General features: G+C 45.9%; 1 protein-coding gene across 1 annotated transcript; it reads right to left on the bottom strand.

The window, feature by feature from the left end:
* Window positions 1–6,310: 6,310 nt before the first annotated feature.
* On the bottom strand, window positions 6,311–17,145 carry tor4ab (torsin family 4, member Ab). Its single transcript, XM_066713212.1, has 2 exons — window positions 16,975–17,145; window positions 6,311–9,348 (listed from the first exon to the last, which is right to left on the bottom strand). Exon 2 carries the CDS (start codon window positions 9,345–9,347, stop codon window positions 8,133–8,135), a length of 1,215 nt encoding a protein of 404 aa, XP_066569309.1. The 5' UTR covers window position 9,348; window positions 16,975–17,145; the 3' UTR covers window positions 6,311–8,132.
* Window positions 17,146–23,497: the final 6,352 nt, after the last annotated feature.

Below are 23,497 nucleotides of genomic sequence, written 5' to 3' on the forward strand. Positions count from 1 at the left end.
TCACCCTCGCTTTGTCTGTCTGCCCAGGCAGCCGGTGTCGTCTCCCTTTTGCAGTTGAAGCAGCTTACTGTTGACAATAAGGGCTGCTGTCTGGCTTCTCTTTTCTTCTTTCTTTCCTTAACTGCCCTGTTCCATTCAGTTTTAGGCTCTCTTTCTCTTTCTGTCTCCAGCCTCTCTCCTCCACCTGTCTCTCCTCTCCCCACCTTTAAATAGCCCAGGTTTGGGAGGTTCTCTCACCTGAGGCTCCACACTCCTCCCCTCTCCCTGCAGCTCTGTCTCACTGCTTCTTGCTGTTTTTTTTGTTTTTTTCCACGCACTATTTTTATCCTCAGCTGGCCTCCCAACAGCAGAAAAACGTGTCCGAGTTCAATATGCAAATTCTCCAATGCTCCCCAGTTCTGTCGGCAGTGCACCTCCCTGGAGCTGCAGGGCTTTACACCTTTTCAACTGACTTCCAGCAAACCATGAGTATCAACTGAGTATCTCATAAAAACCTTTTGAAAATTAGTGTCCTTTTGTATTTTTCTTCTTCTTCCGGTTTACCTAGTTACGTCATGTTCAACTCATTCCTTAGATCTCGGGAGGTTTTGCAGCAGAGCCACACTGTGTTTCTGTGCAGGTAAGGTGCTGAGCAGTTGAGTCGGTGTGGAATTAGCTTCTGTCCAGGTGCCAGTGAGACGCACTTGCGGGGAGAGGGGGAACTAAAATAAAAAATAAAGAAAAGAAAAGAGTAAGGACAGGTGGGGTAATATTTGCCGTCACTAGTGAAAGGGGCCCAGTTTGATACTATTGATAATGGATCATTGAAGTGCAATACGCTGCAGCTCTCCAGCAACTGTAAAGGTCATGTACAGATTGACTCAGCACGGGCAGCTGCCTGCTCCCACACTACAGTATTTACGTTATCCACAGTTTATTGGTTGCTAGTGTGATCTCACAGTAGTGAAGAGGCATTTTATTATTAAGGGGTTTTTGTTTCATTCGTTGACACACTCGTTTCTAACCCTAGTGAAGCACAACCAGGCCTTTGAGCAGGAGGCTGGGCACCCCAGTGTCCAGGGCTTCACGTGTGGACTCCCGGTTTAAGCTGGGTCTCTGCCCCTGACTCTGAACCCCGATGTAATTACTGAGCCAGAACCCGCTGAGATTGTGTGGGGTCGAAAACTTTACCTTGTGGCATTCTGCTCAAGTTCAGGTGTTGTGCAGTGGGGTGGGCTATGATATGTTAGCACTGCTCCTCTACTCTTTCACTCGGCTCCTCTACTCTTCTCATCAGCTCCTGGGTGTCTTAACCTTACTGGTAAAAGGCTTCAGGTAGGACTGCAGGCTGGGAGAGGCCTTGATGGTTTTATTTGCTGACTAATGTAATGTCATCACTTTCTATCTGTCCCTTAGTTTATCTGTCTCTATCTCTCGATCTATCATTCATCTGTCTATCTAATTGCTGATTGCCAAGAGATGTCGTGACCAGTGCAGTGCATTGCTGCTCAGTCAGCCCCCAGCACAGCGTGGCTCCGCAGGAGAGAGTGGAGCCCGGGCCAGACTGAAAGGAATGCGTGCCGTGGATCAGCTCTCGGGGCACGCATACTATTTTTTACCCTTTGTTTTTTGCCCTCCCCCCTTCCCCCAAAGCTATCCATCCCAGACAGAGCTGGCTCGCACCTTTGAGTTAAGCGGGAGGAAAGGCTTTTAATTTTGTTTTTCTTTAATGGTTTCTTGCCCGTGGGATAAACAAGAAAAGATGGGTGTTGCTGTAAAATCCACATTCCTTTTTTTTCCCTTTCTTTTTTCTTTTTATTTGGGAGTTTCTCTGACAACCCATCTTCTCCCCTCCAAATATTTACAATAATTTGAACAGTGTGGTGGGGTCAGCATTGAGTTCCCACCTGCTGTGTTTTTTGGGGAGTTATTTGGCAGTCTTCACAGACCAGCGACATTGTGAGTGTTTTTTTTTTACTGTCACCTTGTTTGCTGCCTGTGTGAGAGTGTATTAGGGTTGTATAAAAAAGTTTAAGTAGCCATAATAGTTGCAGAAGTAGAATGTAGTAGTAATAGAAAATTGAAGTATAAGTGGTAGTTAATTTGCAGTCATTTGGAAGAAACTTTCCACTCGTGCTGATTCGATATGAATTACATTATCCATATGTGGCCTACCTGCAAAATACAAAGAGCAACTAATGACACTGGGAGCACTGGGAGCACTGGGAGTAGGCAGCGCAGTGACTAGCACAGCTGGGGACCCCGATCCTTGTGGTCTTCTAAAGCAAACAAAGATTAATGGCAGGAGAGCATGTGGAGGCATGGTGCGGTAGAGTGATACCAGCTCACAAGCCAGGAAAAACGATCACAAAGCAGACATACCTGCACAGGTTAAATTACGGAGGGAGAACCTGCCCAATCAGGCTGCGATATAGTGTCCAAAGGGAGGCGCAGCACTCTGTGATCCTGCCTGGAGGCCAAAAGTCGGCACTCAGGGCTGGGATGCAGGAACAGACTGGCAGTATTTACCCTGCCACTACCCACTGCTCCCGGAGATGGGCGAACGCCTGGGTGACGGAGTGCACGGTGGGCAAGAGAGCTTGCCTGGGATAATTGTTTTCCTTTTTCTTTTCTGTGCCTCCCTTTGTCCTTAGGAATGTGGGAGGGGTGACTTGCGTTGGCCTTGAGTGCCAAGGAACTAAAAATACAGTTTATTTTTGAATAATACCAATGATAACAATGATAAGGGAGTAAGGGATAAGGAAGGGCCTGCCTCCGCGGGTTGAGCGGCGGTGTTCTGTGGGCGTAGGGAGTTCCGTTCAGGTGAGCCCGAGGTACGAAAGCCAACCAGTTGAAGGCATGCATTCCTGAGTCATGGCAATCCCACCAAAAGCACACACATTCTCTTCAGTACAAGCAATCCTTGGCAAACACTTCTCACCTTTGCGTGCAGAGTCCAAAACCGCTCAGTGACATTGTGCAAAGGGGGTTTTTCTGTTTTCTCTCTCTCTCTCCATCTCGTTTTCTATATACTTTTTCTTTTTCTGTCCTCCCCCTCCTTTCTCCCAGGCAGTTCACCATCAGCACTCTTCATCTGATCTCTCACTCCTAGATCCTCTGCAATCTGGCTTTTGCTCTGCTCATTCCACTGAAACTGCTCTCCAAACTGCCCTCAACTCTGCTCATGCGACCTCCCCCTCTTCTGTCCTGATCCTTCTCAATCTCTCTGCAGCCTTTGACACAGTCACTCACTCCATTTGTCTCTCCTTCCTCACCGACCTTGGAATCTGTCACTGCTCTCACCTGGTTCTCCTCCTTCCTCACTGACTACACCTACCAGGTGACATGGCATGGATTTTTGTAGACGCCTCTCCTCACAGGTGTGCCCCAAGGCTGTGTCCTGGGCCCCCTACTGTTCTCTCTCTGCACTCACTCATCGCCCCCTCATCACCTCCCATGGGTTCTCCTTCCACTTCTATGCAGTTGATGTCCAGATCTTCCTGTCTTTTACCTCTTCTGACCCCCTCTCACATCTCTTCCTGTCTTTCTGCTATCTCCTTCTGGATGCACAAGCATCATCTCAACCATTTCAAATCTGATCTCCTCTTCTTTCCCTCCTCCTCTCCACCCTCTTCTGATCTGTTAATTTGAATTCCCCTGGAATCTACCACACTCTCCCCCTCTCCCACCACAAAGAATCTTGGACTCAACCGTGACCCCGCCCCATCCCACTCCCAGCCCAGCTCCACTCTGGCATGCATTGCTCCGTTAATGTTCCTGTTAGATCAGTTAGACTTTTCATAAGCCTCTAACAGTCGAAGACTTTAAATTATCTTTTGAATCAAGGTGGCTATGCTTGCAGCCTGCAGAGCAGTATTGAATTAATACAGTACACCTGCTAATTAGAACAATTAAGTTACTATGTGCTTGGTTGGATTACGAGCCAGAAGCACATGATATTGAGAGCCCTGGTACAGAGGTGTATCAGTGATCTTGAGGTTTTCGACTGGGTAAGGGCTGTTGTCGGAGTATTCTTTGACTATCCTGTTCATAAGGGTGTGAAGGAACTGTCTCCAAATATGTACTGTCTGGTACTGCAATCAACAGTGTTTCTGGATTTTGACCCTGTGTGTGTTGAGCATTGCAATTGATAGTAAGCTCACATCTACAGACTCTACGGTTCAACTCTCTGCTTCACAACCTTCATCACCAACACAGCACTACCACCCATTACAGTGTCACAGGCCACAGGAGGAGCTGATCATGGTCAGATCTTAGTTACACAGTTCTTATTTCTAGAATGCTCTGTCTGTCTACAATTCTGGGAATTTGACCTGTTTTCTGTGTGTATTTTTGTTCAATACCACTCTGCCCCATGTACATTTTTAATGTTGCTGAATGCAAGTATAATCATCATCAGCATCATAACGCTTAGAGGTTTAAATATCCCAGAGAGAATCAAAATAAAATAAATACATCATTTCAAATCTGAAATTTCCACGTATTTTGGAATCGGCAAAATGTAGCCCTTGGAATGTCTTCAGAGCTACACAAGGGGGCGCTGTGACTGCAGGCGCTGCACGTGAGTTTTAAAAAAGCACATTTCCCTAAACATGACAACAGATCCAATGTGTGCCTCAGTGCCGTGGGGCGACAGAGTGTCGGAGTTGTGCAATCTGCCCGGGCTGTGCCCCTGTTCTCAGCATCCTCATTCTCAACATTCCGGTTCTTAACCCCAGGACAATGGCAGCCGAACAAAGCAAGCTTTATTGAAGTTGGAAGTTTGCATCCAAATAATTGACAGGTTTTGTTGTTATTGTATCCTATGGTGATTTATTTATTTAAATAATCACAATCACAGCAAACTAATTAAAACAAGTAACAATAATCATCATCATCATCATTATCATAATTTTTATAAAGTGCTGATAAACTAATTTATTGATTTAGTACTGTACTGTGATTTACGACCTTCCAGTTCCCTGCCCCCCTGCGCAGCTCGTCAGACTACAGACAGGCGCTGACAGGACCACACCAATGCACTGCAGCAAGACCGGCCTAAAGGATTGTGGCTCCACCATCACACCTGCTCCCCGATTTCTGGCTTCACCTAAGTTTCCCCAAACTCCCAAAAAACGCTGGCCCACCTATCTGTAGAAAACTGTGACCATGGCACCTTTTCTGGCCTGTCTCTTCTCAATGGAATCCTTTTCGCTCTGCCCAGTGAAACCCCTGCCAAGAAGTGTCAGTTTGGCATTTGGTAAAGTGGTGAGTTATTCTGTTCATCGCCACCCAGCCTGCGTTTCGAACAAGAAACTAGATATTTAGTTATTTATATTTGATTATTTATATATTTTGGACTTTGCCTGTCCTAGCTGTGTTTCTGGCTGCACTTTCACCCTTGATCTTTCATCATGTCATACAGACAGAAGGGGAGATGTTTGAATTGATCACGGCATCTCTGTGGTAGAAACTTTGCTCATGACCTAATCGTCTCAGTCAGGTGGCTACCGGAGCATGCTGTGTTCCTGCACGATTGCTGGGATCGCTGTAACGTGTCCTGTACTCTGCTGCACTGAACTGCGTCCTGTAGTGGTGCTTTCCTTATTCTTCACCGCTGTGCAAGAGTTGGTCTTTGCTCTGTGTAACTTTGTGCAGTTCCTTCCTGGATGTGATTTGATCATCATCATCACCACCTTTATCGTTCACCATCATCTGTGCCTGCACTGTTATGATCCTGCTTCTATTTATATGGTCACTTCTAGGTGATTTATGAGGAAATAAGAATTTAGTTTCCCATATGCCTGACTACAAAATGATTGAAAACAGGGGCTTTCCCTCAGTCCTGATAGGCCTATCTGTGTCATTGCACTTGCATCGCTGTGTGCATCCTCTGGTCGGAAACAGGGCTGATAACATGATAGCTGTTTCTTTATTGAGAAACAACTCTGTCAGTGTCTTTTCAGTTGACAGGCTTGTGTGTTTACTGAGGAAAGCTTGAGCTTGAGCTTTGAGCTTGATTAAAAACAATAATAATTGAAATAAAAAATATATATCCTCCCCACCAACCCCCTATCCAGGACACACACTTATGCAAAGATGTTTGGTTCTGAATGCGTGACAAATTTACATGGATATAAAAATGCTTTTTACATGTCAGGTAATTAAAAGGGATCTAAATAGATCAATGTCATTTTGGTTTTTTTTTGTTTGCAGAGGATTCACAGGGGAAGCGTGTTCAGACAGGAGTTTGTCTCTAATGTGGATCATCTTTGCGTGACCTGTGCAGAGGCTGAGGAATGTGCCAGGGGGATAGCATTTCTGCACCTAACTCATTTCACTTGCTTTATTGTGTTATTTATTTATTTAAAGGAATAGTAAAGGTATGCCTGCTTGCATACCAGCACGCACCCTGCCAAACAGCACAAAACAGACAACAGAAATAGACACAAACATCGTAGCATTGCAGGTGCCAGTTCTGTGTGCTAAAGAGCAGTACCATTCATTCGACTAACAGTCTCTCCAGCCCTAGAGGGCCTCAGTCTGGCAGTGTTCTGCTCCTGCTCACCTGCATGTGAGCTAGGACAACAGTTCACAATGGGTCAGTTGATTCATCAGTTTAATTGACATTGTAGGAGCTGATTAGGGGGAATGTGCACCAGGTCTCTCTATCTGGGCTCAGATCTGAAGACCTCTTCATCTGTGGCAAGATCAAACGGATATGTGGGTAGGATTCCATACATTTGTCATTGCAGCCCATCAGTCAGTGTGTCAGTCATCCCTGGACTGCACAGTGCAGAGGGCCCGCCCCTAACTCACAGTGACTCAGTGTGCTTGTGTGCAAGAGTGTGTGTTTGTGTGTTTTTCTGTGTGTGTGAGTGTCTCTTTGTGTGTGTTTGTGATTCTCTGTGTCTGTGTCTGTGTGTATATGTGTTTCTGTGAGTGAGACTCAGGCTGCCTTAGGACTCCTTGTCCATTCCAGTGCAAGTCTTAATTAGCAGGGTGATTTTCAGTAGCAAACCCAATTAAACAATTGACGTTCAAAGGATTGAAAAGGCCTTAGCTGACCTGCATGGAAGTTTGATGACGTCATGGTTTTCTCTGCAGCTTGGTAAACTGACAAAGAATGGTTCTTGGAGTGGAATTTTACTTGCACTCTGGGCAGGAAGTGTGGGAATAACAGTGTCAAATAACACTGAGTCTTGTGAAAAAGGTGTACAGAAGAGAGAGAGAGAGAGAGAGAGAGAGAGAGAGAGAGTAAAAATAGACCCAGGAAGGCTAACAAAAGAAACCTTTTTTAAATATTTATCAAGATGTAGTTTGTGTCCAAGCCACAGCCTTCGCAGACAGTTAGATGCTCACAAGCTGGTTATCAAGTTGCATGTAAAACGATAGCCTCAAAAGATACAACAGATGTAGCGTGTGAAACCCTAGTTGTCAGTGAGAGTATAAATTAATTCCTCTCGTGTTCAGTCCTAGGCTGTAACACTAGGCTATAGCAACTGTAATTCATCCTTGTGGTAGTTGAGAACAGAGGGATTATTCAAGAGTATTGATCACCCTGTAAATGTGTGTGTTTTTGTGTATTTGTGAGTGAGTGAGTGAGTGTGTGTGTGCGTTGTGTTGTGTTGTGTGTGCGTGCGCGTGATATGATACAATGTTAAGAGTTTGATTTTCCTTGAAAGTGTAAAAAAAAAAGAATAAATTAATTAATGCTAAAGAATGTAACCGGATTTGAAAATAAAGAATCATTCTAGAATCTAGAAAGTTATTTACAATATTTTTGCCGAACTTTTCCAGCAGCTCAAATGTGAGATTTTTATTTTTTCGAATCCACGTCCTCCTTGTCTCTCCCAGCTTGAACAGAGATACATCACCGTTTCTCTCCACTGACAATGTCTCATCCCCTCCAACCCCCAGCGAGTCTGCTCTTCAGTCAAAAAATGTATTAATAACAAAAATCCCACTCTGCAGATCCACACCAAGTGCCCGTTGAGAGGTCCACATAAGCAACCTTCTCCATCCGTGTTCAAATACGTCCAAGCATAAGAGGGAGTGGAGTGGGTGGCATTTCCAGGCGAGAGCTTGTTCCAACAACAACCCCTGTCCTCTTGAACACTTTCCTGGTTGTCTTCTCAAGTCAGACTGCGATATCATAGCAGATTGACCTTTCCCACCACCTGCTTGCAGCCGTTCCTGGAGTACTCCCGGTTACCCGCCGTGTAGTAAGAAATCTCAGCGGCCAGGCGCTCAATGTGGGAGGTGTCCGGGTAGAAGCCCTCCCGCGTCATCTCGTCCAGGAAGCACTCCATGACATGGCTCTTTTCCAGCAGCCACATGGGGACCACATCCGTGTCTGCCCACAGAGGGTGGTAGTGGACCAGGGAGCGCTTCACCTGCCTGCCCAGCTCCTGGGTCAGCTTCTGTTTGCCCAGAGAGTCGTTGCTGGAGGAGTTCTGCAGGACAAATTTGGTGATCTCCGCCTGGCCGATGTTGCTGATGAGCACGTAGACAGCATTGAGGTACTCGTTGGTCTGGTTGGCACGGAAGAAGCCCTGCAGGTACTCCAGCAGCGGGCTGTGCATGAACTCCACCTCATCAAAGATGAACACCGGGATCTTCTCCTCTGCCTCAGCCCGGTTTACCATGTCTGAGATGCGGGTGGCCAGCTCCTGGGCGCAGTGCGGGGCATTCTCCTCCAGGGGGCAGTGATGGAGCATGAAGTACTGCAGCACCAGCTCCTCACTAGCCACCGAGCGGAAGTGGCGTGCCAGGATGCGGCCCAGATGGCTCTTACCCACACCACTCGGGCCGTTGATGGAAATAACGAGTGGCTTGTTGTGGACATAGGTGGAGAGGTAATCTGACAGCAACTCCAGGATGCTCTCTGCTGCCTCCCTCTGGCCGAACACCTCACGCTTTAGTGTCTTCTCCAACCCCTCCAGGTCGTACCTTTGCAGGTGATCATCCAGGTTCTCGATGGCGTTGTACACCTGCACGCACACAATGATGCTGAGTAGGAACAGGCAGTTCTTTGCACGGCTACGTTCCTTGGCGGGCAGGTACCGCCGACCATCATTGGGGAACATGACTCGGTTCCTCTTCTTCTTCTTTCTCTTGCGTGGGCTGCCACCACTAACGGGCAGCTGGTCAAAGGTGAAGATCTCTGGACCCGTGGGCCGTGGCAGCAGTCCAGACCGGGGCAGCTCCCCACCCAGCTCCGCCCTTCGTTTCTTCATCACCTGGTACTTGCGCCGGATGCGGACCATAGCGCGCAGCTTGGAGGAGAAGTTGGAGATGCTGGGAGCAGCCGTCTCCGTCTGGCTCTCCTCCTCCATCGCACTCTCTGATGTGTCCAAGTCAGCCATTCTGTGAAGGGGGAAGAAAATACATCAGGTGAACAGACGCCGCTGCAATGGCACACCATTAAACAATTTCTTCAATTAAATCAAGAGTAAAAAGTACAGCTGTTACCCCAATGCATCCCAAAAAACAGCCTGTGTGTGGCCTGTGCAACAGGAAGGGACACGTTTGAGTGTAACACCAACCCCCGACTCCCACTGCATGCCTGGTTGGCATGGCTAGTGCTGCAAAGGATCAGATGATCGCGTTACACCCTGCAATTTCTACTCTTTTGCAGGGTGGATCTGATATACGTTTGAGGCATTTATTTCCCTAGCTACAGTACACACAATAAATGAAGAGTGCTCTGGGTTGTGGCAGGCAGGGGCAGAGTGCACAGTAAACAGCCCCAGGTAGGGAGGTGTTTTTGCTTGTCCAACGGGGGTAGCATCCTTTAACAATAAGGTGCTCTCTGTGAACCCTCAGCAGGGCCTGAACCTGCCCACTAGCTAGCAGATATGCATGCAAATGCTGTGGTAGTGGGTACTTTTATGCAAATGTAGCTGGAGAGGTGGCAGTCTCCTCCTGGGCTCTGCCCTAAGAACACTGATGGCTTCTATGGCTTCCTGTGGTGCTCCAGGATGCAGACACTTTCCCTCCCTACTGACATTAAAAGCTGCTGAATTTTGCTTTCAATTTATTGGACTTTACAACACAAGCAGGGCACAGGGCACAGTGTGCAGCCAGAGTGGACCCATGTCGTGTCCTGTCATGTGTGTGGACTGTTCATCTTTAGGGCAGCTGAAGCCTAGCAATGCAGCCCTCTCATGTGCTGTACTACACACCTCCCGGTCAAACCCACTGCCCTCAGTTGGATGTACCGCCACACCGTGCACTGGGAAAGACTGTGCAACATTGGTTTTAGGTTTCCTAACTCCAGTTGGGAGTAGGCCCAGCCACAACCAAAATACCATAGTGCAACACCTGTAGCCTATCGCTGTTTCACTCATTGTCAGAAACCCACTTTCTACTGCTGTGAATCGGACTGTGACAGGGTGTGGGACTGTGAGTGGCATTGCGGTGCTAGTTCACGGTTTAGATCTCCTCTAGGCCTAGTTGCTAGGCCCCGATGACGATGGATGCACACACATCTCTACTGCAGTACACACAACTTTAGTGTTAGGTGTTTGTGTTTAGTGCCTAGAGAAGGGATGCAATCACACAAATACAGGGCTGCTAGGTTGGTAGGTTTTTATGCCTTTAAAAACTGAGAGAAATCATCTTAAATATATATAGTACACTGTGCATGAACTGCTCAGACTTGAGATTTTTCCCCCCACCATTTGTATGTGTAGTGTGTGTGTGAGAGAGACAGTGTGGTTATGCAAAACTGCTGCTTCTCTTTGCCACGGGTTATTATGCAAAGTGTGCCGCTGTGAGGGGATTAACTGGTTGGAAAATCGCAACCTGCGATCTCTCACAATGTGGACTGTTTTTTCACTGTGGTTCTAATAATAAACCAGCCCTGACAACTCCCATTCACAGACTGGACCTGGAGCACAGCATCCCTGCCCTGGGTCAGGCACACCAGTCTGTGATGTGTGTCACTTTTGTGTCTCTCTGTCTCTCTCCACCAATCTCTGTCTTTCTCTCTGACTCTCTCATTCAGTCTCTCTGTGTCTTTTTTGTGTGTTGTCTTTTGCTGTGTCTCTTTGTCTCTCTCCATATCTCTCTCTGTGTGTCTCCCCCTGTCTCTCTGTAGTCTGTCTCTTATCGTTCTCTACAGCTGTATTTGTCCCTTGTACACTCTCTCTCTCTGTCTCTCTGTTTCTCTCTTCTGTGCATATGTGTGTATGTATAAATACTGGAATCTTTACAATTTTGTCTGTACCCCGTTGAATGGGTACAGTACAGTTTCATGAAAAAAACATTTTCATGAAACTGAACGAATCGAGAAATTAAGTGGATTTCAAGCTACAGCGGTAGTATATCTTGACATCTTGACAGCTCTTAACATTTACAGCAGTGCACACACAGGAAAAATTAACACTGCAAGGCTTGTTAACACAGTTTTTTGCATTTAAACCAATTTCTGCAGTGTTGGTGAATTTTGCAGTTTTAACAAGTTCTCAGTGATTATAGCATTACTGTTACTACCACATCTGCTACTACTACTAATAATAATGATAATAATCTACATTAAAATAATCATAATCATCCTTAAAATAATAATATTAATAATTGTAATAGTAGTTATATATATATATATTTTTAAGTCTCTCCTCTACACCTGGAAGGACAGGTAGCCTCTGTCTCCACTGTACTTCCTTGCTATCTGGTCTCCCCAGATAAAATGGCACCTGTTCACAGTATGATCGATGCTGAACTCCGCTGCTGAGCTGTGCAGTGCTGTGTAGGACCCTGCTACGACAAACAACCTCTGTGGCCTGGCCGCCTCGTAAGTGACAGGCAGTGGGTGTGTCTTTGTCAGCTTCCAGTGGTGGCAGACTACATGTGAACCCACATAGCCCCCCAGCGCAGTGCTGAGCTCAGCAGTTTAGTCAGTTTAGTCAGCACTTCTGCTTCAGCATGGCCTGGGTCTCGGCCTACTATTCTCAGGCTTGCAAATTGCACTCTATCACTTGTAGGTTTTCTACTCAAGAGTAGTGTGAATTAGAGAGGAGGAAAAGGAGAGAGAGAGAGTTTTTCTTTCTTTCCTTATTCCAGTATATCCCACTCTGTCCTGGATTAATCAGGCATATACTAATCAAATAGGCACAACTGCTCCAGAACACAATGGATAGGAATCTTAAATATGAATCCCTATAAAGAGTAGTTATTATTATTTATTATTATTATAGTCGCTGCCACTAATAATAGTGCAATTAATTGCTGTTAACATTCGTATCATTCACTGTTTGTAATATATACAGTTAGGTCCATAAATATTTGGACAGTGACACGTTTGTCACTGTTAGTTTGTTTGTCCAAATGCTTGCTTTGAGCCCCTAAAACTGGGGAGACCACATATGAAAATGGGTGTAATTCCTACACCGTTTACCCAATTTGGATGTACTACCCTCAAATTAAAGATGGAAATCTACACTTAAAGCAGTCTTGATTGTTTCCTTTCAAATCCATTGTGGTGGTGTACAGAGACAAAATGATGACAATTGTGTCACTGTCCAAATATTTATGGACCTAACTGTATATACAGTACATTTTTAAAAATCCTATCGCAGCTTAGTCTAGCCTTCCTGTGGTATCTGTGTCAGGAAATGTGACTTGACCACAGCTGAAGGCCCTGCACTTTTGCGCCGCTTTGTGAGGATCGCTGAATGGGACGTGTGCGAACTGTGCTGCAGGCCGGACCACCACAGCGGCACTGGTGCAAGAGGAAGACGGTGTGGCAACCCTAAAGTGGTCTTCCCGGGTCACTGATAGAGATCTGAGAGCTCTGCACAAAGTCCCTAATGCACATGAAGACAATTACAGCATGTCAGCTAAGGGGCACACGTGTATTTCTGTGTTGCTGTATTTCATGTATCCCATGGCTGTACTGCGGATATTGAACACAATTGCCCATGTGATCCTGCTGACATAAGATGGTGCTCACATAATTCCTACAGCACAGTAACTGCTCATCTTGTTGCTGTGGCACTGGGGGGTTGTGAGGGGGGAGTAGAGGCATCTGCTAAACTCACTATCTGCTTTGCATGACACAGTCCGAAGCATGCAATCCCCCTGCACGCAGAATCAGTGCTTCCTCAGTGCTTGTCCCCAGTGGCTACGACAAGAGTTCATATTCACCTAAGCAGGTCATGGAAACCCACTGCAGTCCCAGACCAGGAGCTGGGTGGGCGGGGTAGGGTCACCAGTCTAGACGTTTAACACAAAGACCTTTTAGTTTGAGGGACTTTTTTTTTTTTTTTCGTCAATGGAGCAGTTTACCATCAGCTATTACTGTAAGCAGGCTGCGGTGATGATGTAGTTCTAGGAAATGCACAGCGCGAGGGGCTATTTTGCATAGATGCACCCACGAGATAAGCAAGTTCTGCATTTTAGAGTCAGATTCGAAAGCGAACAGGGTGAGTGAGAACGAAGGCATGATGCCCGCCCGCCTGCCCGCCCCTCTGGCTGTACTTCTCTAATTCGCAGCTGTAACAAAACCAAGGTGCCCCAGGGCACTTGTGGCTCTTCTCTCTGTGCCAAAAGCATCTGAATGGTCTAGATACAGAAGGTGTGAACAACTTTCAATGGATGCTCTCTCATTCGGTACTATTGTGTTGTTTACAACCAACACTGTAAACGTAGCATTATAAGGACTACAGCCTTGTGTATCTCTCTGCAGTTCTCACACAACGTCTCCCTCTGTGTGCACCCAGTAGGTTTTTGCATTCCCCCCAGCAACACACAGATGTTGCAAGACTGTACCTTGGCAGCCAGCAGCAGCCGTGGTAAACTGGCAGTGCTGCTTGTGTTATCATCACGGGGGCATGGACAGAACTCTCTTTCGAAATGGTTGGCCTTTCATCTTGTTTTTGGCAGACTGTCTGGCTTTTTTTGGCGCGAGAGTTGATGTCTGAGAGACAGAATGGTGAAGAGCCTCATTATGGCGCCAGTTTAAAATCAGACTTTCATTGAGTGACTGTACAGTCTGAGCCAGGCCAGGCGCTACAGTCTGCAAGACCCCAGAGCTGGTAACATGGTGTTTGCCATACACACACCCACATGAGTTGCAACTGCCCTGTTTTGATAGCCCTGTAGTGTTTTTGTCTGTGTGTTTTGAAGGGAGTGCAGATGGCTCGATGGACCTGACCTGGACCAGATCTAAAACTCACTGTAGGAGGAGGGGTGTGTCTCCACCTTTATTCAGAAACGCGTCTACAGGCACAGACCTCTCTATTCCTATGCCAGGATGCTGTATAAACAGGTCCCCCCTGCATTAGGACTGACTAGCATGACTATTACCCATGCCTCTTCTTTGAAACTATTCTAGAGAATAATGTCATTATTGGGGCATCAGCTGGATATTGCAGTACAGGATTATTTGAGGCAAAAGCTGAAACTGGCACTTTTGCAGGCTTCATTTTCACTTCAGATCAAAACACGTGGTGCACCTTGGCCAGTGTGGACGCTGTGTGCTCTGTTAAACCACACTGATCTTGTGTTCAAAAACATACAGGATTGCCATGTGCAATGCGTTCGCTGCAACCATTAGGTGCATTTACACTGCCATTTCTGAATTTCTGAAAATGCATGGGTACATTTGATCAGGATCAGTGGTGTCGCTTTTACACTGCCATTTGATCAGGATCAACTTTCAGCCGCCACGGGGGTCTTCACATACGCACTAGCACGTAAGTCCAAACTAAATTATATGCATATATTAAAATAGTCTTTTAGAACACAGAGCTATATCAAAAACTTCTCATTTTATTGCATTATGAATTTTTCTAACAAATAAAACCAATGCACTTGCTTTTTGTTCACAACCAAAACATTTGTAATAAAAATACAAATGTTTATTGCCAGCATAAAAAGTTACTTTTCGCAACTGAAGCATTTAAAATTAAAAATACATAAACATAAAATAACAAGCCATTTAGTTTTCATTATAATAATATTTAACATATAATACATGAAGTAGGGACGTGTTCTTTTATGTTCTCCACTGATGCGAAGGGTGTTTAAAACAAACGGCGGCAGTGCATGCCAGAACTTGAGCCTGTCGAGCGTTTACACTGCCAGGATCAAAGATTACATATGCATTTGATCTGGATCTGTACCATTTTCCTGAGTACATTTGATCCGATCGCTTTGCGATTACACTGCCATTTCTGAGCAGGATCAAATGATGCCGATGCATTTGGTCCAGATCAGAAATGGCAGTGTAAATTCACCTACTCTCACCTGCGCACTGAGGAGTCTGAAAGTGCCAGGGGATGGATTGGATGGAGAGCCAGAAATCGCTTCTGTCAGTCTCAAAATGATTCCCACGCAAAAGATGTGAACTAGTTTCTGTTTTCATCAGTTACTCTTCTTTTCTAGTTAGTTAGTTATTGGGGTGGGGGTGGGGGGCTCTGGTGAAAGGTGCCATGCTGCATAAGTTACTGAATGGAAGTGAATTGAACTGAAAACCATATATAATGTGTAGTAGAGTGCAGTGGTTTTGATGAAGCTGAAATTTTAAAAATAGCCTTTTAGAAATTAAAAAAGCCTTCTGACTGGTGTGGGTCTGTTTTAACAAGTTCTCACACTTTTTAACAATTCTCTTGAAGTGGAATAATTCACAGCAATGGATCTCCTGAAAACAGCTGCAGAAATATCTTGTGCTGGGAGCTGCTTGGCTTCCATTCGCCTGCAGGCTGCTCTCTGTGGAGGGGTGGGGGGCTGGCTGTTTTGGGAGGGGAGATGGGGGGAGTTGGCTGAGAGAAGACATTCCACATCGGCATTCTAGATTCTGCGCTAAAGTTGCAGGGCAAAGGGTTGCATCCCCTCAGCCAAACTGTGCTTAATGATCATGATGATAATAATAATCATAATAATCATAATAATCATAATAATCATGCATTGTGAGATTTGGATGTCTCAGCTGCCTGGGGTCAGTTGGAAAGTGAGAGAGCAGCAGGAAGGGCCTTGGCCTGAGCGTGGAAGATAAAAAGGTCACTTCCGAGAATTTGCAGTTTGCAGCCCCTGGTTTTATTCTCCAGACACCTACTGTGCCCACAAAGAAGGCTGGACGGGGAAGCACAACTCTGGCACATTTAACTTGGAAGCACAGCTAACGCCTGGACCACCGCTTCATTACAGCTGATTGCAGTTTCTGTGTAGTATAGCATCTGCAGGGGAGAGTTCTTCTGCTTGAGTTCTTGACAGGGTGTGATATGAGAGGCCGGGTGGCTGATAAAATTCTGCTGAAGGAGTTTTTTTTGTTTTTTGTTTTTTTTTATTCTGTTCCAGTGAATAACTTCTGCAAAAGCAAAAGTTATTTAATAATCAGATGAGTTTATTACAGTGCATATGGCATTCCTTCTTGTATTTGCATGTTTGTGTATTTGCACAATTAACTCTTCCTCCCTGCTGTTTTTAAAAGCGTGCTGTTTTTGCGGGTGAAAGCATTCATTTTAGAACCAAGAAAACACAAAATGAATACAAAACTTTTGCTTGTAAATCAGTCATTATAGATTGAGCATCCATTGTATGCATCAAGACGTACGCTTTGATCTCTTGCAGTTTAATCGCCAATCAAAATTCTCAGTGGATGTGAAAGTGTGTGAGAGTGAGTTTGTGAGAGATGTCTGTGTGTGTTTGTGAGTTACCTCAGTGCTCAACCTGTCAAATAAGGTAGCAAGCATGGTACTAACTCGTACTATTACAAAGATCTCTTCTACACACATACTGTATATCTTGCCAAGACCTGTACTCCACCAGGCCAACATCATTCAATCTTACTCCATTCCAACCCCCCACCCCCCTCTGACGCTGTGCTCTGACTGCGTTGTACTAGACACATACTGTCAGACAGCTGCCTGTGCCAGGAAGACCTGCATCTTTCAGAACTGCACATTTTTGGAAGAGTGGAGAGAGAGAGGGAGAAGGAGAAGGAGAGGGAGAGAGAGGGGAAGGGAGATGGTGAGGTTATGCTCTTACCTTGACACTTGTAATGGACCTGTGGCTGCTACTCTTACAGTTCTCCAGCACACTCAGACTGAGAGCTGACTCAACCACCGCCACCCACGACTGGATATTAAAACTGTCCTAGGCTCTTGTTCACGTTCTGCCTCTCAACTTCCCCTGCTCTCTCTCTTTGGCTCCTCCTCCCCCCCCTTTCTCTCTCTCTCTCCTCTCTTTTTTCTCAGTTTCCGTGTTTCATTTGAACCTGTGAGCTATCTGTTATCAGTCCACTGTGTTTTTCTTGGTCTATCAGCAGCTTGTACTTGAGGCAGAACCAGGGGCAAATGCCAGTTGTCAGATTTCGGGTGGAGCCTTGGAACCTGGGTAGGGTGTGTGGGGGAGGTGGAGAGCAGGGGGAGAACAGGAAGAGAATGGGGAGGAGGAGAGCAGGGGTCATTCTGCACCTGAACTAGCAAATGATCCTGCCTTCATTCTTTGCATATTTTACATAAAGTTTGGAGATTATAACTTTAAATTCACAATGTATAGGTGATCAGTTACCAGTTATAGTTTTTAGTTATAGTTAGTCAAATTTTTTCTTCTTCAGTTTTAGGTGATGTCACTTTCTGTCTTTGCTTCCGAGTGGCTGTCAGTCCCTACAGGACAGGTCAGTGGCCTTCATTGTAAACCGTGCATCTGGCGTGACTGGCTTTTCTGGCCGGTTCTCAGCTGGGGGGTCGTTGCCAGGCACTCAGATCACAATCAGCACCTGATCGAGCGCCTCTCTGTAATTAGAGAGGGGGGGGAGGGGGGCGTGGCCTGACTGTGCCCTTCCAGCCCATTCAATTCCTGTCACTCACATTCGGGCACCCAGGAACAGGGAGATGTGATTTGTATTCATTATTTATGTGTGTATTTATTTATTTATTTATTTATTTATGTATTTGTTTGTAAATGGTCCTGCTCTCCTTGTGCTGCCTGTGTGTGCTCTCTGCTCATGCTCCGGTCTGAGGAGAGTTGCTTCTGTTCTGTTGTTGGTTTTGGTTTGGTTTGACTGGGCAGTTGTGTTGTGTTTTCCTTTCTTTCTTTTATTCTTGTGAAATTCATCCTCAGTTTGAGCTGTAGTCCCTCCCTGTGGCCAGCCAATTGGTAACCGTACAAAATACCTACTCGGAGCACCTATGGTAAAGCTCAGCAAAGGCATGTTGAGCCCCTGGGAGACCAGTGCAAAACTAACCACGGTTAAGCCAAGTTAACGTTGCATCAATCATGTGGTCAATTCACAAAAGTAGTGTTGACCAAGCTCAAGGCAGGGGGATGGGCAGTGCACATTTCACAGGAAGTAAGGGTGACCAAAACATGAGAGAAGTGACCAAACAAAAAGAAGGCTCAATGAGATGTTACTTAGCAATACTTTCGCAACCGGTTTCTTACCTCATTCTCATCGGAGGGTTATTTCTGGCCTCCCCAACTTTGCTAAGCCCCACACCATCTCCCAGGCCGTGTCTTTTTGCACAGGCTGTGTTTTCGGACTGCTCCCCCCCAGCTGAGCTGCACGATTAAACCAGGGGTATCTCAGCAAAGTTAGCATTTTTTCACAATTTTAACACAGTTTTACAGTGTCTGTGTCCAAGTGTTACAGTGGCCTCCTATGGGTCCAGCATGCCTTCCCTGTTATGTACCACACTGCAGAGGTAATTCTAGAGTATGTGGGCGCCCCAGGCAAAATAAATCCTGATGGTGAAGCCGGGGGGGGAGATTTCTCCCGTAAGAGTGGGGGGGGGGGTTTCCCATTTGGGCCCCCCCCCCCCAGCCCTGGACCCCAGGCAATTGCCTAGGATGCCTACCCCCTTGCGATGCCCCTGCACACTGGACCCAGGCAATACCATGATATGATGATGATAAGGACTTCTCCGGCCTGTTGACATGCCAGTGAAGGCATGCCAAAATCCTAGGAAGCCACTGTAGAACTTGGGCACAACCACAGGCAAACCATGTTAGAAGTGCAGTCAGTGTTACCAGTGTTGCATGTTTCCCCAACAGAGAAAGATAAAAATAACAACCCAAAAAAACCTCTGACCACAGATGCTTTTCAATGGCTTTGACTCAGAGCTGCAAATCTTGCCCTGGTCACTGTGCAGTTTGAGCATGTTGGGTTGGGGTGGGGGTGGGGTGAAGGCTGTATTTTCAGTGAATCACAGGTCAGTGTTTATGCAGGGCAATCCATACTGGCGGCACGGTGTCCACACTCCAGATGTGCACAGCTGCATGGAAGATATGTGTCATCAGCTGTCATGGGCGCTGCTGCAGTTAAACTCTCTCTGTCAAGGGGGGATTAAATCAGATCCCTTCGCCATTAAGTGGGAGAGTGTATATCAACAGTCATGCGTCAAGTATGCTGTGCATGTCTGCCGGGGTAAACCCATGACCCCTCTGGCTGAGCTGTGTGCCCGCACTCCTGAATGACCCCTTCAGCAGAACCTGGAGGTCTGAAGGCGTAAAGTCCCCAGCAGTATAGTTTAGCAATAGTGTTAGCTGAAGTAGTACCAGCAGTATATTAGTAATATTAGTAGTAGCAGCACTGTAGTTGTTTAGAAATAGCAGAAGTGTAAGACAACAGTAGCATGAGACAGCAGTAGTGTATCTGTAACTGCAACTCGGAGTGGTCTCTGCGGGGGGAGGGTCCAGACAATCCTGTCCACTCACAGGGAGGCCGCCACAGGCAGCCAGCCCCTCAACACAGGAAGTGGAGAATGTGTGTGAGTTGGGTGTCAGGGTCAGAAGTCGCAGGTTCTAAACAAAGCTCCTCCAGCGATTATGGGCCCTACTTTGACTGGAAAGCCATTGAAATGAGTTTCCAGCTGTCGTCATTCTCTTATCACCAGGAGGCACACTTCCTCCCCCCATTGTTCCCTAACTCCCTGGCAAGGCTGGATCAAAGAACAGCTACGCAGAAGTTGCCCCCCTCCTAGCCCAGTGCCTTCTCGTCAGCTCTCATTGACAATTGCACCTGCCTTGCTCCCCAGCCTCTTGGCTCTGACCTCTGCCACCCACTGCCACTCTCCCTCTCTGCTGAGTAAAATCGTCCTGACGGCCTCTCCCTTAGTTCTCTGCTCCACAAAGCTGTCCGCTCTCCCCAGAATCTCAGATCTAACCTCTGCCTCCCTCTCCCCGGTCTCGTCTCTAATCAGCAATCTGAGCTGCCCATCTCCCTGGCCTCTCAGCTCTAAGCACTGCAAAAATGCTCTGCAGTGCCCACCTCTCTCACAGTATCCGGACTCAATGAATTACAAGGCATTGCCTCTCACATAGTTCAACAGTACTGTCTCTCTCTCTCTCAAATTTAAAACTGGTCATTGCTGTGGGAGGTGTTTCAACACCAGTTATCTGTGATGAAAGATAATTGCATGCATTGCCACACAACTAAATTCCTATTCATTTAAACATATTAACAAACAAACATGAACACAATAGAAAATGAAAGATTACATGACCGTTGTTTTGACCACAAAGCCGAGTGCAGTCAGATTGCCGTCTGGCCTGTGCAGCTCTGAATGGAGGCTGCAGATGGAGACTCAGGAAGTGAATTATTGTGCCCAGGGCCTGTGATGGGGCTCTCAGCAGCCGGGGAAGGGGACTGTGTCAGGAAACAGAGCAGTTTGTCAGGAACATAATGCGTGAGAGCAGCAACAGGTTGTATAAATTGCTTTAGTAGTAGTGATGTTGGTTTTCCATTTTTTGTTTTGTTTTTGGTTACTCTTGCTTGCTTACTCTCATTTTTTCTGTGCTACTCACTCCACCAACAGGAAGCTCAGATCACAGCCTGTCTCCCCCTGGCTGGACTGACAGACAGGGATAGTCTTGCATACATGCGGAGAAAGACCTTGCATAACCACGGAGCGCCATTGCAACATTGTTTCACAACACATCCCTCCCCATTGCGTAGTATAACATAGCATGGCATAGTATAGGAGAGTGTACCATTGCATAGTACAGGATAGTATAACATAGCCCAGTACGGCACAGCGTAATGAAGCATGATACAAAGGATGGAAAACCAAGGCACAGCATTCGATATTCATGGATTAGCCATAGGAAAACCATCAGTCAACCTGCTCAATTACTGTTCAAAATGCTTATTCTGCTTTGGGGATGGTCTGTTTAGGAACTACTTAATGTATCTTTGTTTTCAACACCGTCTAGTCTGTCTGGGATTACATGAAGATAGAGAAGCAACTGAGGCTGCCTAAATCCACAGAAGAACTGTGGTTGGTTCTCCAAGATGTTTGGGCCAACCTACCTGTCGAGTTCCTTCACAAACTGTGTGCAAGTGGACCTAGAATTGATGCTGTTTTGAAGGCAAAGGGTGGTCACACCAAATATTGATTTGATTTAGATTTTTCTTCTGTTCACTCACTATAATCTATTAACATGTCTATTTTTGAAAGCATTCTTATTTACAGCATTTTTTCACACCTACCTAAAACGTTTGCACAGTACTGTATATATTGTTTAAGAAGGTTTTTTTCAAAGCAGAAACTACTATGTTTAAAGATTTTTTTTTTATATTATCCCGAAATAGTTCAAGGGAAAAAAAAGTCAAATATAAATTAAAGTACAGGGGGAAGAATAGTGTTGACGAGAACATAAACAGGGAAGCCTTGCACCCGCAGAGGAAATGGGAGCTTCCTGAAAACCACTTTCTGTCCTTGAAGACGTCCTGTGTGACTCAAAGCATGTTTTCAAGAACACAGAGCGCAGGCCAAAGACGAACCAGGCTGTAGGGTACCAGCACTCCCCAGCAGGCTTCTGAGGCAGCTTTGAAACTATGGTCTCATGTTTTCTGGCATCAAGACAGGACTCAAGTGTGGTGAATCGCAGGCGGACAGGCAAGGAGCCGGCGGTGAGCTGGACTGGTGCAGGAGTGCATGTGCTCCCTGCTCAGGGCTGCTGATATTGAGCAGTGGTGCTGCAGTGTGTACGTTTCATCTGGCTAGACCTCACGAGAGAACAGTGCCGGGAATCTGCATAGAAATTCAATATTTTCTAGCGGTTCTCCTGTGTGTTTTGTAGGTTGCATTTCCTTTGCGTTGTACTGCTCTCCCACCCTTACAACTGATTCATACAGTAGGTTTATGATATAAAACAGTTTATCTGTTAAATAAACGACCTGCTATGCTGTGTGTATATTGTGAACAGGATCCCTGAGCTGCTGTGTTTAGACACAACAGAGACAGCAGTCCTGTGCCCAACAGATAAGTGTGTCTGAGGACAGAGCGCAGCAGCAGTGTGTTGGGGCCATGTGCAGTTTGCAATACCAGATCAAAAATCAGTAACACAAGCAAAAGTAGAATAAAAACAATTTCCTCTCTGAAACCTCTTTCCAGGTTTCCACAGGCTTGATGTCTCAAACTTTCACTCCTCAAGACTCGCACCTCCTTCTGGGAGCTTTACCATCTCCATTGCATTCTTTTCAATAGAAGAACAACAACAGAGAAGCTACAATTAGGCCTTGCAACCAGAAACTATCTTTGTCCTCGTTCCTCCCCCACAGAGCTTAGAGAGAGGCTCTTATGCACAGCAGCATCCATAGAGGCGCAGACTCCCCCAGGTGCAACCAGTCACCCATCCCAGCAGCCGCCCCCACCCCCCTGCCTCTACTGCAGCCAGCTGAAAACGGGAAGGACACACCCCAAACACACCCAACCAATCACAGTGCCTGCCCCCAACAAGGCAGAATTATTCTTAGGTGGGGGAGTTCTACACTCAATTGACCGCAGGGTTGCAAGTGCAGCCTGTGTGGCCCCTGCTAGTTAGAAATAAAATATGTTTTTATACAATTTAATGTAACATAATACAGTCTTTCTCCCCTGGGGTGATGTAACCCTATCCCTATTATTATTATTATTATTATTATTATTATTATTATTATTATTATTATTATTTATTTCTTAGCAGATGCCCCTATCCAGGGCGACTTACAAAAGATAAGAGCATTATAAAAGTGCAATACAGTATAAAATTACCGATCAAAACATAATACAATTATAAGTTCGAAATTACATAAGTGCATAAGAAATATATACAGTTAATACAAGTCCTACATCATAGATTTTTGAGCTACTAATTGCAGACAGGTTGTGAAGTCAGAGTTAATAGCTCAGGGGAAGGGGACATTAGGGAAATCAATATAAACAACAAGAGTATTAGCAATGTAAAAGAAAGTTGTACGAGATATAACGTGCAATTTTACAGGAGAGCCGAGCCACACGGGAACTAAATTACAGGTACAGTCTGAATAGGTGTGTATTGAGTAATTGCAGAAAGGTGGTCAGCTGACTTTCCTGACTTCAGTGGGAAGGTTGTTAAACCACTTAGGGGCCAGAGATTAATCCCTAGATACATGTGGCCAGATAATTGTCTTTAAGAGTCAGCCTAGGGTTAGGGTCATTTACGTTATCAGAAGCTACGTGGCGAAGAGACATTTGACAGAAAATAGCCGATACCTGTGACCTGCTGGTTAAAAGGGAGTTGTGGGGAAATGTGGAAATAAGACATT

The sequence above is a fragment of the Amia ocellicauda genome, chromosome 9 (assembly GCF_036373705.1).
Source record: "Amia ocellicauda isolate fAmiCal2 chromosome 9, fAmiCal2.hap1, whole genome shotgun sequence".
Lineage (NCBI taxonomy): Eukaryota > Metazoa > Chordata > Actinopteri > Amiiformes > Amiidae > Amia > Amia ocellicauda.